A 17,749-nucleotide genomic window follows, 5' to 3' on the forward strand; every position below is an offset into this window, starting at 1 on the left:
TTTATGTATGGACATATGAAATATTTTACTGTGCAAACCATATGAGACACAGTTACAACTGAATAAGTTTCAAGTCTTGGCAGGGTCGTTCTCAGATTTACTATTAAAATGTTAGTCAGGAATTCCCTGTGAGCCCTTTAAAGGCTTAAACAGCATCAAATTAGTAACAAGAAAATTGAATTGTGTAGTTACGTAAATCCAAAATACTACAGAATAAGATCAGCTACTTTAGGTGTGCAGTGATGCTAACGCTTACAGTGCAGTTCATCACATTTCTGTCACAGCGTATGTCTCTCATTATACTGAATGTTTAGGACTAAATGTAGGTGAGGTTTAATTATACTTTAGCGAGCTTCTAATAAGCTTAGAAACCCTTCGGTCTGAAGCAAACATTATTCTCATCTTGAATATAAAGTTTGTTCATGTGCACTGTGTAATAGTTCATGTACTATTACATAACAAACGGTGTTTACTGACTGTTGCTCCTGTAAACAGATAGCAGAATTCTTTCCCATCACTTGTTTTTTGGCTCTGGTTGTTGATTTTACTCTGTTATGCTTCAGCCTGACTTCCACTCCTTTTTCTGTAATGGTTGTCTGCACAGTTTGGTTCTGCTTTTTCTTTTCTAACCTTTATTTTCTGTTTGCCTCTCTAAACCGCTTGCCCAGTGCTTTATCATGATGAATGTTTGTCATGTTTGGGCGCTAAAGAGGTAAATCGTCCACAAAAATGCACGATCATCATCTTTCAGTCCCTTTTCAGACCTGACATTAATATGTTTTTTTGCCAACATTAAGCGACATATTTAAATGCAAAAGAATACTCTGTGCATACAGTACATGTTTACTATAAGATTTCTACAGGAATCTTTAAACATCATAGCATTAATAAATATAAATTTTTATTTATTTTTGCACATGTTTCTGGCCTGCCATTATCTCATTTTCTTTATTTCAATCATTCGTTCTTTTCTGCATCAATAATCTGTGCACTTTGTAGTCATGATATTTCTTCAAACATACATAAATGTTTGTTGTATAAAGTGCCTTAACCTTGCTGTAATCCACGCTAATGCTTTTTTTCACTGACCCGCCACAATGATAAAACATTTTGAAAAAAAAAATTAGGCAGTTTGGCCCATTTGACAACATTGTCTGCACGCCGTGTATATGAAATTAACTACATTTATTTTCTTTATTAGATCAAACTCTTTATTTTTCAGAATGACAGGGTTTAGGTTTTAAATATGAATTAGATTGAATTCCCAAGTCATAGCTAATGATAACACAACAATAGCATGATGCCATTTTATAACTGCAGCTATAGTGTTGTTTTTGTGATTGTGTCTCATTTTGTGTACCATACATTATGATTTTAGATTGTCCGTCATAAATATTTTGTAGATATTTGACTAGTTACTGTAGCATAATTAACTCCCTGTTACTTTATTCATTTACTTACATTTATATGTACTTACACATGTATGTATCTGTAATTTACTACAGATATAAAATCTAACTCCTAAAATGCTTAACATCTCTATTTCCCTTACTATTTACTTCCACTAATACAGAAAGCTGCTGAAAAGCTTAAGGAGGAAGAGGGGAAAAAACTGGCCGAGATGCAGGCCGAGCTAGAAAAGCAAAAACAGTTAGCTGAATCTCACGCAAAGGCTATTGCCAAAGCAGAACAAGAGGCCAGCGAGCTAAAGCTGAAGATGAAAGACGAAGTCAACAAACGTCAGGATGTGGCTGTCGATGCTGAGAAACAGAAGCACAATATCCAGCGAGAGCTTCTGGAGCTTAAAAGCCTTTCAGACCAAGAAATCAAGTCCAAGTCGGAACAGGTTGAGGAAGCTCTGATAAGCCGTACCAGAATCGAAGAAGAACTCCGTATAATACGAATTCAGCTGGAGACGACCACGAAACAAAAATCTATTTCTGAAACTGAGCTTCAGCAGCTTAGAAACAAAGCAGATGAAGCTGACAAACTTCTAAAGGTGGCTCAGGAAGAGGCAGATAAGCTTCGGAAGCAAGTTGCTGAAGAGACTCAAAAGAAACGCACGGCGGAAGAGGAGCTCAAACTGAAATCGGCGGCCGAGAAGGAGGCAGCCAATGAGAAAAAGAAAGCCCTTGAGGATCTGGAGAAGTTCAAGCTCCAAGCAGAAGAAGCCGAGAGACACATGAAGCAAGCGGAGCTGGAAAAGCAAAGGCAGATTCAAGTGGTAAAAGAGGTGGCCAAGAAGACTGCAGCCACCCAGCTTGAGAGTAAACAGTTGTCATTGACAGCTAAATTGGAAGAGTCGCTCAAAAATGAGCATGTGATGGTCGTCCAGCTTCAGGAGGAGGCCGAACATCTGAAGAAGCAGCAAGCCGAAGCGGATAAAGCAAGGGAGCAGGCCGAGAAGGAACTAGAAACATGGAGACAGAAAGCTAATGAAGCTCTTCGTCTTCGTCTCCAGGCTGAAGAAGAGGCCAACAAGAAAAGTGCAGCTCAAGAAGAGGCGGAAAAGCAGAAAGAGGAAGCCAAGCGGGAGGCAAAGAAAAGGGGAAAAGCTGAGGGGGCTGCACTCAAACAGAAAGAGACCGCAGAGAAGGAACTCGAGAACCAAAGGAAGAAGGCTGAAGAAACAGCTCAGCAGAAGCTTGTGGCAGAGCATGAACTCATTCGGTTAAGAGCAGATTTTGAGCACGCTGAACAACAGAGATCAGTCTTGGATGAAGAGCTCCAGCGTCTTAAAAATGAAGTCAGTGCTGCTGTTAAACGGAAGAAGGAGCTGGAAGAGGAGCTGGTCAAAGTAAGGAAGGAGATGGAGATTCTTCTACAGATGAAATCTAAGACTGAGAAGGAATCAATGTCAAACACTGAAAAGAGCAAACAACTACTTGAATCTGAGGCGGCAAAGATGAGGGAACTTGCTGAGGAGGCAACCAAGCTGAGGTCTGTTGCAGAAGAGGCAAAAAAACAGAGACAGCTGGCAGAGGAAGAAGCGGCTCGACAAAGAACAGAGGCTGAGAAGATACTGAAAGAAAAATTAGCAGCTATCAACGAAGCAACCCGTTTGAAAGCCGAAGCCGAGATCGCTTTGAAAGAGAAGGAAGCTGAAAATGACCGTTTAAAAAGAAAAGCTGAAGAAGAGGCATACCAGAGGAAAGCCCTTGAAGATCAAGCATCTCAGCACAAGCAAGCCATCGAAGAAAAAATTGATCAGTTAAAGAAGTCTTCAGACACAGAACTGGAAAGGCAGAAGAAAATTGTAGAAGAAACACTGAAGCAGAGGAAAATAGTGGAGGAGGAGATCCACATTCTGAAACTCAATTTTGAGAAGTCTTCAACTGGTAAACAGGATCTTGAACTTGAGCTTAACAAACTGAAGCGCGTGGCCGACGAGACTCAAAAGAGCAAAGCAAAGGCAGAGGAAGAGGCGGAGAAATTCAGAAAGCTCGCTTTGGAAGAAGAGAAGAAGCGAAAAGCAGCTGAGAAAAAGGTGAAGAAAATCCAAGCTGCTGAAGAAGAGGCGGCAAGACAGCACAAAGCCGCTCAGGAGGAAGTCGAACGTCTTATAAAGAAAGCAGACGAGGCCAAAAAGCAGCAAGAGAGTGCAGAGGAGGAGGCCAAGAAGCAGATTCTTTTAGTCAAGGAGGCCGCACAGAAATGTGCTGCTGCTGAGCAGAAATCCCAAGTTGTTCTGCTCCAACAAAATAAAGATAGTATGGCGCAGGATAAACTTAAGGAAGAGTTCGATAACGCAAAGAAACAAGCACAAGATGCTGAAAAGGCTAAAGCAAAGGCTGAGAAAGAGGCTGTACAGTTACAGAAGAAAGCAGAAGAGGCCGAGCGTCAAAAGCAGGCTGCTGAGGCTGAAGCTGCCAAACAGGCCAAAGCCCAGGAAGATGCTGAAAAACTGAGAAAAGAAGCCGAAAATGAAGCTTCCAGGCGAGCTGAGGCAGAGGCTGCTGCTTTAAAACAAAAGCAAGAAGCGGATGCTGAGATGGCCAAGTACAAAAAGCTTGCAGAAAAGACCTTGAAGCAGAAGTCTCAGGTTGAAGACGAGTTATCAAAAGTTAAATTGCAACTGGATGAGACGGACAAACAAAAATCTATCCTTGACGATGAACTAAAGCGACTCAAGCAAGAGGTCAGTGATGCTGTGAAGCAAAAAGGTCAAGTGGAGGATGAGCTCTCTAAAGTCAAGATCCAGATGGAGGAGTTATTAAAACTGAAACTTAAAATTGAAAAGGAGAACCAAGAGCTTATGAAGAAAGATAAAGACAACACTAAGAAACTTCTTGAAGAGGAAGCTGAGAACATGAAAAAGTTGGCTGATGAGGCAGCACAACTCAGCGTTGAGGCTCAAGAAGCTGCGAGATTGCGACAAATTGCAGAGACGGATCTTGCCAAACAAAGAGAACTGGCTGATAAGATGCTTGAGGAGAAAAAGCAGGCCGTTCAGGAGGCAACGAAACTAAAGGCTGAAGCCAAGAAGCTCCAAAAGCAGAAAGATCAAGCTCAGGTCGAAGCTCAAAAGCTATTGGAGGCCAAAAAGGAGATGCAGCAGCGTCTGGAACAAGAGACTGAAGGTTTCCAGAAATCCTTAGAAGCTGAACGCAAACGACAATTGGAAATAACCGCTGAGGCTGAGAAACTAAAGATCAGGGTGACGCAGCTGAGTGATGCTCAGTCCAAAGCTGAAGAGGAATCCAAAAAATTCAAGAAACAAGCCGATGACATCAAAGCCCGTCTGATAGAGACAGAAAAACAGACTTCACACGTTGTTGTTGAAAAACTGGAAGTGCAGAGGTTGCAAAGCACAAAAGAGGCTGAAGATCTGCATAAAGCGATCGCAGAGCTTGAGAAAGAAAAGGAAAAATTGAAAAAAGAGGCAGCTGACTTACAAAAACAGTCAAAAGAGGTATTGTGTTACATGTGGTATTGTGGTCTAGCTTTTATAGTTTACCTTTAAATCCCTAAATTAACAATTAACAGTTTTTATACATACTGAACATCTTTGTTTGTGTAAATTGTGTAATAAAAGACAAAGTAATAACAAATTCTGCAACTTAAATGAACAAAGATGTTCTGGACGACTTTTATATTGCAGTGTCCATGCTACAATTCAGTTTCAAATACGGTTGTTTCTCAACACATCAACAATGGCAAAACACAATGATGTTGCATATTCAAACAATATTGTAATATGCTTCTATTCATTTTAATAAAACATGGACACTATAATGTAATTCTGTTCAATTTCATATAACCCCTTAGCGTTCATAAGATCTCTTCTGAATTGTATACAATTCTGTAACAGCTATTAATGTTGTACATTCATAATTAGTCTCTGTTCATTAATTATTGTTTTATGGCTTTTATTCACAGATGGCCAATGTGCAACAAGAACAGTTACAGCAGGAAAAGACTATCCTCCAGAAAACTTTCATTGCAGAAAAGGAAACATTGCTGAAAAAGGAAAAGGCCATTGAAGCAGAGAAAAAGAAGCTGGAAAAGCAATTCGAAGATGAAGTGAAGAAGGCTCAGGCTCTTAAAGAAGAACAGGAACGTCAGAAAAAACAGATGGAGGAGGAAAAGGGGAAACTCCAGTCTGCCATGGATGCTGCTCTCAAAAAGCAGAAGGAGGCTGAGGACGAGATGTTCAACAAGCAAAATGAGATGCAAGAGCTAGAAAAGAAGAGAATTGAACAAGACAAACTTCTGGCTGAGGAAAACAAGAACTTAAAGGAAAAGCTCAAACAGCTTCAGAATTCACAGAGGCCATCTCACACAAAGGAAATGGAAATTCAAACTGAGGATGTCCCTGAAGATGAGTTAGTTCAAATGACCATGGTAGGAACAACAAAGAAGGTCTTCAATGGCTCTACAGAATTGGATGGTGTGAAAAAAGATGAACCCCTGTCATTTGACGGCATCAGAGAGAAGGTGCCAGCGAGCCGACTTTACAACATTGGCGTTCTCAGCAAAAAAGAACTGGACAAGCTTAAGAAAGGCAAAACCACAGTGCAAGATCTTTCCAAGAATGACAAAGTCAAGATGTGCCTAAAAGGTAAAGATTCCATAGGTGGTGTAATAGTTGAACCCAACCAGAAAATGAGCATCTATCAGGCTCTGAAAGAGAACAAGATTGCACCAAGCACAGCTATGATGCTCCTCGAAGCTCAGGCTGCATCTGGCTACATCATTGACCCCATCAAGAACAGAAGACTGTCTGTCAATGAAGCTGTGAAAGATTCTTTGATAGGACCCGAGTTACACACTAAATTGTTAACTGCTGAAAGGGCTGCCACAGGATTCAAAGATCCCTTCACTGGAAATACAATTTCACTGTTTGAAGCTATGAAAAAGGGCTTGATCGCAGAGGACCAGGCCAGAAAACTTCTTGATTCTCAATATGCAACTGGCGGAATAATTGATCCAGTCAATAGCCACCGCGTGTCGGTCCAAACGGCATGCGCACAAGGACAGTTGGATGAAGATCAAAGCAAAATTCTGTCCAGTCCTCCTGCTGACAAGAAAACATTTATAGACCCCAACACTCAAGACAGCCTCACTTATTCTGAGTTACTAGAGAAATGCAAACCAGATCCTGACACGGGCATTCCATTACTACCTGTCACAGAGAAAGCTGGGCAGATTGAAAGAACTTACACAGATGAAGAAACTAAAGATGTATTTAGTAGATCGAGCATATCGATTCTATTTGGAAGATTTAAAGGAAAGACCGTCACCATCTGGGAAGTCATCAATTCGGAATACTTCACTGAGGATCAAAGAAAGGATCTCATCCGTCAATACAAGACAGGCAAAATTACAGTTGAAAAAATTATCAGGATTGTTATAACTGTTGTCGAGGACAAGGAGAACAAGAAGGAACCTGCCTTTGTCGGTTTGAGATCATCTGTACCTGCGACAGAGCTTTTGGAAGCAAAGGTTATTAATAAAGATTTATTCAACAAATTACACAATGGTAAAGCTACTATTAAAGAAGTGTCTGAGCTTGAACCTGTCAAGAAAGCCCTAGAAGGCACACACAGTATTGCTGGAGTGCTTGTTGAGTCGAGTAAAGAAAAAATGTCCATTTATGAAGCCATGAAGAAGGACATCCTTGGAACAAAGCCTGCAATTGACCTTTTGGAAGCTCAAGCTGGAACTGGCTTCATCATTGACCCAGGGAAGAACCAAAAGCTCACTGTTGATGAAGCTGTCAAAAGTGGTATCGTTGGCCCAGAACTTCATGAGAAACTGCTGTCCGCAGAAAGAGCAGTTTGTGGCTTCAAAGATCCATATACTGGAAAAACTGTATCCCTCTTTGAAGCGATGCAAAAAGATCTCATCAAGAGAGACCAAGGAATCCGACTCTTAGAAGCTCAACTTGCGACAGGAGGAGTTATTGACCCAGAGAAAAGTTACCGCCTCACACAAGATATTGCATGTAAACGTGGTTACCTAAATGAGGAGATGAATAAAACTTTAAGTAGCCCATCCGACTCCAGTAGGGTATTTGTTGACCCCAACACACAAGAAAACACCACTTATGCTGAATTGCTTAAAAGATGCATCACAGATAAACAGACTGGTCTGCCACTGCTTCCACTCTCAGAAAAAGCAATCAAGTTAAAAGAAATTGAGCCCCTTTCTGATGCACAATTTAAAGACGCTTTGAGCCATGCAACAGTAGATATACAAAGTGGACTTTTTAAGGGAAGAAAGGTCACCATTTGGGAAATTATCAACTCTGAGTATTTAACAGAAGAGCAAAGGATTTATTTCATTCAACAGTATAGATCTGGAAAAGTCACCATTGAACAACTCATCACAATAATAGTCACCACGGTTGATGAAAAAGAAAAGAAACAAGAAGACAGCTTTGAGGGTCTCAGAGGACCCGTAACAGCCAGTTCCTTGTTTGAATCTAAAATCATAGACAAAGATACATATGATAAGCTCCAACAAGGCAAAAAGAAGCCTGCAGAGGTCGGTCAAATTGACTCTGTCAAACATTACTTGCAAGGATCTGATTGCATTACTGGGGTGTTTTTGCAAAAGACGAAAGAAAAACTCAGCATTTACCAAGCAATGAAGCAGAAACTACTGACACCAGACACAGGTCTGGCCTTGTTGGAGGCCCAAGCAGCTACTGGCTATATAATTGATCCCATCAGAAATGAGAGATTTACAGTTGTTGATGCTGTAAAGGCTGGCATTGTTGGTCCAGAACTACATGAGAAACTGCTGTCAGCAGAGAAAGCTGTTACTGGTTATAAAGACCCATACACTGGCAATAAGATTTCCCTCCTCCAAGCCATGCAGAAACAACTTGTTCTGCGAGACCATGCCATACCTCTTCTAGAGGCCCAGGAGGCCACGGGAGGAATAATTGATCCAGTAAATAACCATCGCCTTCCAAGTGATATAGCTATTCAGCGTGGCTACTTCAGCAAGCAGTTGGCTAAATCTTTCAAAGACCCCTCAGATGACATTAAAGGTTTCACAGATCCCAACAAAGATGAGAGTGTCACATATAAACAACTTAAAGAGAGATGCATAACTGATCCAGATTCTGGAATATGCCTGATACCGCTTTCTAAAGCAGAAGCTCCAAAGCAAGCTGAGAAATCTTATGTTTTCACAGAGGAACAAGCAGAAACAGACTTGGCCAACACTCAAGTAGATATATCACATGAAAGTTTTGCAGGCAAAGAAGTGACATTATGGGAGGTCATGAAGTCAGACTTGCTGCCAGATGATGAAAAGCTAAGGCTGCTGGAACAGTACCGCTCAGGAAAAATTACAAAAGAAAGAATGGTCATCATAATAATTGAAATCATTGAGCAAAGACAAATCATCAAGACTGAGCAAAGCATGTCATGTGATGTCATCAGACGCCGGGTTACAATCGAGGAACTCTACAGAGCTCGGATTATAGACCTTGAAACTTACAACCTGCTCAAACAAGGCAAGAAAACCATCAGGGAGGTCATGGAGATGCCATCTGTCAGGAAGCTCCTCTTTGGAACGGGCAGTATCGCTGGTGTGCTCGCCGATAATTATGCTAAGGTGAGCATCTACCAAGCCATGAAGAGGGGTCTCATTAAACCTGACGTTGCTATTGATCTGTTAGAGGCGCAAGTAGCAACAGGATTTATCAATGACCCTGTGAAGGATGAGTTGTTGACAGTTGACGAGGCTGTTCGGAAGGGTGTTGTTGGCCCAGAGATCCATGATAAACTCCTGTCAGCCGAAAGAGCTGTCACAGGTTACAAAGATCCATACACTGGTAAAGTGATTTCTCTATTCCAAGCCATGAAAAAAGACCTTGTTCCTGAGGATCATGCTTTAAAGCTGTTGGAAGCCCAGGAGGCAACGGGTGGCCTTATGGATCCTGAGTACTATTTCCGCCTTCCAACTGATATCGCCATGCAGCGTGGATACATTAACAAAGAAACCAGTGAGAGACTATCCGATCCAAATGGAGATGTGAAATATTTTACAGATCCAACCACAGAGGAAAAGCTCTCTTATGCACTACTTCTCAAAAGATGCAAAGTTGACAAAGACAGCGGATTGCGATTGTTGTCTCTGGCTGACAAAAGTCTTTTGTTTAAGGGACTTAGAAAGCAGATTACCCCGGATGAGCTGTTGCGCTCTCAAATTATTGATCAGAAGACGTACACAGCATTGATGGAGGGGACCATTTCTGTGGAGGACCTCAGTAAAGATCTAAAGAAATATCTTGAAGGTCTCAGCTCCATTGCAGGCGTGTATGTAGAAGCCACTAAAGACCGCCTGTCAGTCTACCAAGCCATGAAAAAGAACATGATCAGACCAGGAACCGCCTTTGAGCTCCTGGAGGCTCAAGCGTCTACTGGGTATGTGATCGATCCAATCAAAAATCTGAAGATGAATGTCCAAGAAGCAGTGAAAACAGGAGTTGTTGGACCAGAATTTAAAGACAAGCTTCTCTCTGCTGAGCGAGCTGTGACCGGCTACAAAGATCCATACTCTGGCAAAGTGATCTCCCTCTTCCAAGCTATGAAAAAAGGTCTCATTCTGAAAGACCACGGTGTACGTCTGCTCGAAGCTCAGATAGCCACAGGTGGCATTATTGATCCAGAAGAGAGCCATCGGCTGCCTGTTGAAGTGGCTTACAAGCGTGGTCTGTTCGATGAGGAGATGAATCAAATTCTCACTGATCCCTCTGATGACACTAAAGGGTTCTTCGATCCAAACACAGAGGAGAATCTAACCTACCTTCAGCTGATGGAGAGGTGCATAACAGACACTGAAACTGGACTTTCCCTTTTACTTCTGAAAGAGAAGAAACGTGAAAGAAAGACCTCCTCCAAGTCCTCAGTGCGCAAACGAAGAGTTGTTATTGTCGATCCTGAATCTGGAAAAGAGATGACTGTGTACGAAGCATACCGCAAAGGTCTCATTGACCATCAAACTTACATGGAGCTTGCGGAGCAAGAATGCGAATGGGAGGAAATAACTACCTCATCTTCCGATGGTGTTGTTAAGTCAATGATTACTGACAGAAGGTCGGGGCGGCAGTATGACATTGATGATGCAATCTCCAAAGGCCTCATTGACCAGTCTTCTCTGGACCAGTACCGTGCTGGTAATCTTTCCATCACTGAATTTGCAGACATGCTCTCTGGCAATATGAGCGGCTTCAGATCACGTTCGTCTTCCTTTGGATCCAGCTCTTCTTATACCATGAGCCCAGTTCCCTCCATAAAGGCGCCAGCAACAACCTGGAACGATCCAACAGAGGAAACCGGACCTGTGGCTGGAATTCTAGATACAGATACTTTGGAAAAAGTGTCAGTCACAGAGGCTATGCATAGGAATCTTGTTGACAACATCACTGGTCAAAGACTGTTAGAAGCACAAGCGTGTACGGGAGGAATTATAGATCCAGTCACAGGAGAAAAATTAGCTGTTGCTGATGCAATGACCAAAGGGCTGGTGGATAAGATAATGGTTGATCGTATCAATCTGGCTCAGAAAGCTTTTCAGGGATTTGAAGATCCAAGAACCAAAACCAAAATGTCAGCCGCTCAAGCCTTAAAGAAGGGTTGGCTCTACTATGAAGCTGGCCAGCGGTTCCTTGAAGTCCAGTACCTGACAGGTGGATTAATCGAACCAGATGTTACAGGAAGAGTAGCACTGGATGAAGCTGTAAGGAAGGGCAACCTAGATGCACGCACTGCACAGAAACTGAGAGACGTCAGCGCATATTCCAAATACCTCACCTGCCCGAAAACAAAACTCAAGATCTCCTACAAGGATGCCATGGACAGAAGCATGATAGAAGAAGGAACCGGTCTGCGTTTGCTAGAGGCTTCCTCTCAGTCAAGCAAAGGTCTTTACAGCCCGTACAGTGTCAGTGGCTCGGGATCGACCTCAGGCTCTAGATCTGGATCCAGAACTGGTTCCAGATCAGGCTCTAGAAGAGGAAGTTTCGATGCTACAGGCTCAGGTTTCTCCATGAGTTTTCCTTCAACCTACAGCCCCACTAGCTATGGCCGCCGGTATGATTCAGGGTCGCATGGTGGACTTCAGATGGATGAGCTAAAGCAGGCCCTTGCAGCTTTGGCATCAGGCAGGAACTGTTGCTATGAGGAAAAGAAAATATTAACATTATCACAAACCCAGTGCTCTTTAGTTGCTTAATTTATGTACAAAAATGACATTTATCCTGCTCTGCATGAATTTGCTAATGGGCTTTTCACTGATGGTTATAATATTACTACATGAAACTGGCTTTGGTATTGTGTTACATTTATAAATATATTTAGTTTAATGTTTCTTTCATGTTTTTTTTCCTCTTATTTCTTGTTGACATGACGATATGAGACTATACATCATATATCATATACAGTTTGTTCTGCAAAGCATTCATGGCTGAAAAAAATATTTTTTACATTTCCATTCAATTATTAGCAGTGTTAAATACTTATAACTTTTCTTTTTTTATTTGTATCTAGTTTTTTCATAAACTAGTAATATTGCAAAAAATGTAATGACATCATGAAGAGGATAAATCAAATGAGATGTAAAAGTTAGTTCTTATATTTTTGTCTATGTTTGTCCAAAGATCCTCATCTGTACATCTTTATTTTAACGTTTAACATGTTAACACTACAAGCCAGCATGGTGAAATTAGAGGATATTGACTGTCTGCAGAGCGGAATTACGTCCATTTAGACACTCAATATTGCCATGAGACAATGCCGATAAACAAAACAATACATATCTTGGCGACTCTGCCACACCTGTGGCTAATAAGAAATTAATAATCTTTTATTATTTAGAACTGGAAAATGATTAGCTCGGAACTATGCAGTCTTACTAGATTCACCGATTCCTCTGGACATGTTACAAACTGAAGATCATTGCAGGATATGACACACATTTACTGTAAATATGCAGAGTAACATTCAATTTCATTTAAATGGGTCTACATTGGGTTTCTTTTTTAGTTAATGTGCCCCCCATTAGGCTTAATGATTTAAGCCTAGTGTCAATACTTGTATTTGGCAGATTCTACTACACAGAATGTAATTATGTAGGATTTTAATGTTCATATTAACATAAAAGTGCTATGACAGTAAATATGTTTTGTCAGATTATTTGGAAACCACTCTCTTCACTGGTATTGTGATGATTTAAATAATATTAAACGTCATGACCAATCATTATTTCAGAAAAGCTTATGCACTGTTTAGTAATGAAAAAGCCTTAAAATACTTTTGAGAGGGTTCTGTGTCAGAAGACCACTTTGACAAGATAAAAGTCTAAATAAATTAATGATATTGGATTCGTGTTATTTTATTCAGTCATACTATGACATTTTGGTTGATTTTATTTTTCAGAAGTCAAAGGAAAAAACAGCTTTGAAACTTTGTATATGCAGACTAGCTCGTCTTTAAATAATCTAAATTCAACATTCATGTTCTTATACTCATTATTATGATTATAAGTCACCTGTTATCTTTCACTGCCACTTAGTTCGACGGTGTAGTTAAATGGAATGTATTTGCTCCAATGAGAAGATTCACAATCATTGTGATCTCACAACCAACATACATGTTCTACTACCTTTATTTATGCTCCATTTCCAGCTTTGCTTTTGAATTGCTTGTTTGATATAAATAGACAACATGCTTATGGCGTGTAGACGTTTAGGTCAGACTGGTAAACTAATATTCATCATCATTTGACCATTTTAACGCTAACTTTGAAGTGTTTCAGTGTAATATTAGAAACTTGGATTGCTTTATTCTCACGAGGAACTCTGTAAATCAGCAGCTGTTAAGAACAGTAACTTGAGTAATGTTTTAATAATGTATTGAACATTATAAAATGAACCGAATGTATAGAACATGGTCCGTTGTTCAACAAATAATCACATATTTGTCGAACCTAATTTTTGAATGGCGCAAAAAGCAAATGAAGAATCTGCTACAGTCTCCCTAATCCAAAATGCTAACTTTCCTTGAACATTTTGATCACTACATCATCACCTTATAATTCGGATTTCCTATATATGTTGCTTTCAATGTTTTAATGACATGATTAAAAGGATTTTGGCGATTATTTTTTAAAGTAAGCCTTTTGAGATTGTATCAAGATTACATTTAGGAAGACATTAGGATCTTTGAAATGTTTGAAATGCATGATCTGATTATGGTATTGATGACATGAAATGGTATATGTCATGTAAATAAACTAATTATCTGCTGTATTATGCCAGTTTACCTGTTTGTTTATTCCTTATTTTTTTCACATCCTATACTCTATTTATAAGTTTGTAAATGTTATGTTAAAATCAAAGCATTAAAACAGCATGTATATGAATACGGTCTTATATCCATCCTCTGTTCAACTGGGATTCAAATTAGTACCAATCATTTATATGAACTTTGAGCGAAAACCCCATGAAAGCATTTGCCGCAGGGTGAGACTGAGGTTTTCTGACAGGTTTATACTGAGTGGGTTGTGTAAATGTGGCAGGGTCACTGAAGGCCTTGCATACTCTTATTTCTAAACAAACCATTTTTACCCTTATCAAAATATGATGGTATGATTACAACACTAGGTGTGTACTATAATCACTTCACAAGTCGGTGAAAGTGCTGATGTTAAAAATATACAACAAAGAATGGAATCCTCAGGATACTCGGTTCAAAAAGAGGGTTTGTTCTATGTGACGGGGTTTAGACTGGCTGGGTTGTGTAAATGTGGCAGCAGCACTTAAGACATGTTTGAGAGTGTAACAGACAAATGCAATTTTCTTTACTTTAGAGAAACAAAATAACTTGCACATAACCAAGAATCAAAACAAACAAAAAAAGGTGTGTACTTCAGTCACTTCACAAGTCATTAATACAAAAAACAGACTTTCGGGGAAAGCATGCTACTTCTTCCCCGAAACGCAAATGTTAAAATATGGACATGGGAACCATCGGGGATGGCATTGTGACCGGACCAATGGGGTGAGTGCCCAGGGGCTCTTGACTACCATGAGCCCGAGGGGGCCATGGGCTTTAAGGTTGACCATCCTGTTTGGTACAGAGAACCCAACAACAATTAAAACAAAGGTTTATCGATATTTAATATATGGGTTCCAACTAGGCCTCTGTGGATACTTTGTAAAAAATTATATGATCAACAATCATTGCAAGATAAGTTTTTATGCTACTTTCACTTATTTTTTATGTAAAAATTAACTTAATTAAATAACAGCACATTAAATAACATTTTCTGAATCTTTTGATTGATGATTTGATGTTTATAGACATGTGTCAAAGGTGCATTTTACGGTAAGAATTTTTATTTATTTATGTGATTGATTCAATTTGTGTATATTTGACAGTTAACTAAAGATGTCTGTTTCATACGCCTTAATTTTGATTTTTTGCTGTGTAGATAACAGTAGACTTCTTGAAACCATGTACAGATTATACGGCAGGCATTTGATGTAGAGCAAGGAAGGTTTTAATATTTATTATCATCTTAACTTTCACTTTCTATAACTGTGAATGCACAGCTAAGAGAAAGAATAGAAACATTGTTGAGGAGCCCTCTGAGGTAATTGGCCCCCGGGCCGATTTTGTCCCTCCCTGGGAACCATCATTACTCATTTACACTCAAAAAGACTGGCAAGCAATTAGCAACTGTTGGCACACCCAACGCTAACTTATCCTGTTTCTTATCCCAACTGAATCTGACAAAGTATCTGAAACTGCAGATCCTTGAAAGTGATGCTGCATGACTACCCAACACAAAACCAAAATATCTCAGCTGAAAGCTTCCGAACAATGAAAAGTGGAAACACTGCCTAATGCTAGAACAGGAAAGCGCTCCATTCTGTGTTAACGTTGAAGGAAATTGGATTCTTTAATGATTTAATTAAATTAATTTACTTAGATTTGTAAATGTATAACCTGTATTTGAAAATGCATTTATGGCTTTTTTTCTTTTGAACTTTCTGTGCGTTAATTTATACAGCCTGAAGTATGTTTGTGTAAATTCGTTAGATCCATTTAGATATTTTAATGATTTACACACAGTATTTACCTTGATATAAATTTGTGATTTCAAATAGAATGAAGGTGTGGCAAGATATTATGATTTGTTTTTCCACAGTAGCTAGTAAGACTGCCTTCTAAAGATAAAGGATCAATGACAAATACTAAAGAACTGTTCATTCCAGAAAATGAACACAAACATCCTGCAATTTTCTGCAACAAATATTAGATTTTACATTTGATAGGAACCTTCACTTATAGGCCACACACTGTAAGCCACTGACTAGATGTATTATTAATTATTCCTTTAAAGTATTCATTTGAAATGTGAAGTGATCCCACATCATACATTCATATTGTTTCCCTCTCTCACCCTTTCCCTCTCTGGCTTCCTGTTATTCAGGATATATGGGTGTCAGACTACTGGCCACTTTGCAAGGGATGGAGTACGAACAATGAACAGAAAATGTGATGCATAACAAAGACTTCTAAAAGGGAAAAACAAGTCTGATTTAAATAAAAAGATGAACTATTAAACAGAGATTGCAAGCCCAGATGAATCATCTTAGTTTGAGACATTGTAAAAGTTCACGCGTGAAATCTATTGAGGTGTATATTTAAATGCTTTAATACTGCTTTGTTGTCTAAATGGGATGGGATGATAGTTATTAGTTATTTTAACAGGAGCAGTTTTGTTTAGGAAAGTTTCTGTGACACTGTTTCATGATTGATTAAAGGAGTGACAGTAAGAGGTTTCAAATCTTTGCATACGCTTGTATACGCTTCAGTGTGGTCATTCATCTTTTGTGATGGATGCATGGGTAATGTGCAGCATTTTTACCTTGCTTTTTCTAATGTGCGTATTAAATCCCTTTTTTCAGAACCGAGATGTTTTTATAGGCGGACCCCACAACAGACAGAATGAGAAGACGTTGCATAGCTGTATGTATGAGAGAGATTGTTCCTGCCCTCACCTCTGCCATTGACTCAAGACCCATACCCCCATTTTTGGTCGAAAGGGATTCTCATGTAAACTGACACACCTTGTTCCTTTAGGCCAACCTTACATGCTTCATCTGTTCCCCAGATGCTTATCAGAATGAAGTGTAGTATCTTACATATCGCAAGACTGGAAAGGTGACAAGACTCGTGCAGTCATAAATTATTGGGCTGTTTGAACATGTAACAGCTGATGATTAAAACCAGGGCTGAGTTTGCTCGGGCAGGTATAATTATACATTTACGGGATCCTGTTTGTGACATAAAAACTAAAAGAATGTTGGAGTCAAGATGGTTGAAAAGGTTTTGATAGTACTTCAGGGTGTGGATTAGTTAAGTGTATAATGTAGTATACTTAAGTAAAGTGCCTCATGTTCCCCAGATATGTGCAGAAATTAGATTATTAGAATTACATTATTCATCAGAAGTGAAGCATCATTACTATCTGGTGTCATCAACCAACACTCTAAAAAATATATTGATCAGTCTTTTGCTCATTCTGTATGTTGTATAAACAATAAACTAAATTGTCTTAAAGAACTAATATGTGCTATAGCTCGTATACAACGTATTAGTTCAGTGATTAACAACAATGCTATATCTTCAAGCATTTTTCATTTTATACAGTAAATGTTTGACTTTGTAAAGAAAATATATGAAATAAAAGTTATTATAAGGATTTTGAGCTTTACTCACTTTTGTTTAAACACAGTGCTATTATTTGGAACACAACGGTATGACACTTACCTAAAGAGTTGAAGAACCAAACAACATTTGCCCCCACTGACTTCCATTATATAGACACCATTTCGTCACCCTGGAATTATAAGGTGACATTTTTGTCAAAATGTTATGATCAAATATTTAGCATTTGCCCATATTACAATATTGATTCTCAAGATTAAATCATGAATACATAAAATTATGTGAAAGTAAAAACACACACGCTAAGGACTGATGATTAAACAAGGGACTCGTTGCTTCGTATGATCTGTTTACCCAAAAACTGAGGAGCAGGTAAAGCAGGATCTCACTCTCATTATAGTGTCTGTTACGAAAAGCTCCTTCATTGATGGACAGATAATCAAAATATAGCGTGATAAAACACTGCGTGTAATACAATGCAGCCTTGCATAGTTTGAAGACACTTCTTTTTGTAGGAGTGTCTGGGTGAGCCAGCAAATCGGTTATCTCAC

At 39.4% G+C, this 17,749-nt stretch overlaps 1 protein-coding gene across 1 annotated transcript in view; it reads left to right on the top strand.

Moving 5' to 3' along the window:
* The window catches only part of eppk1 (epiplakin 1), a 108,439-nt gene that overhangs the window by 64,273 nt on the left and 26,417 nt on the right, over positions 1 to 17,749 (top strand). Inside the window, exons 34-36 of the mRNA XM_079485054.1 lie at positions 1,574 to 4,912; positions 5,380 to 11,685; positions 14,953 to 14,977. Coding sequence (XP_079341180.1) covers positions 1,574 to 4,912; positions 5,380 to 11,685; positions 14,953 to 14,977 — 9,670 coding nt within the window. The remainder of the gene's footprint in view (positions 1 to 1,573; positions 4,913 to 5,379; positions 11,686 to 14,952; positions 14,978 to 17,749) is intronic.

The sequence above is a fragment of the Barbatula barbatula genome (assembly GCF_947034865.1).
Source record: "Barbatula barbatula genome assembly, chromosome: 21".
NCBI lineage: Eukaryota > Metazoa > Chordata > Actinopteri > Cypriniformes > Nemacheilidae > Barbatula > Barbatula barbatula.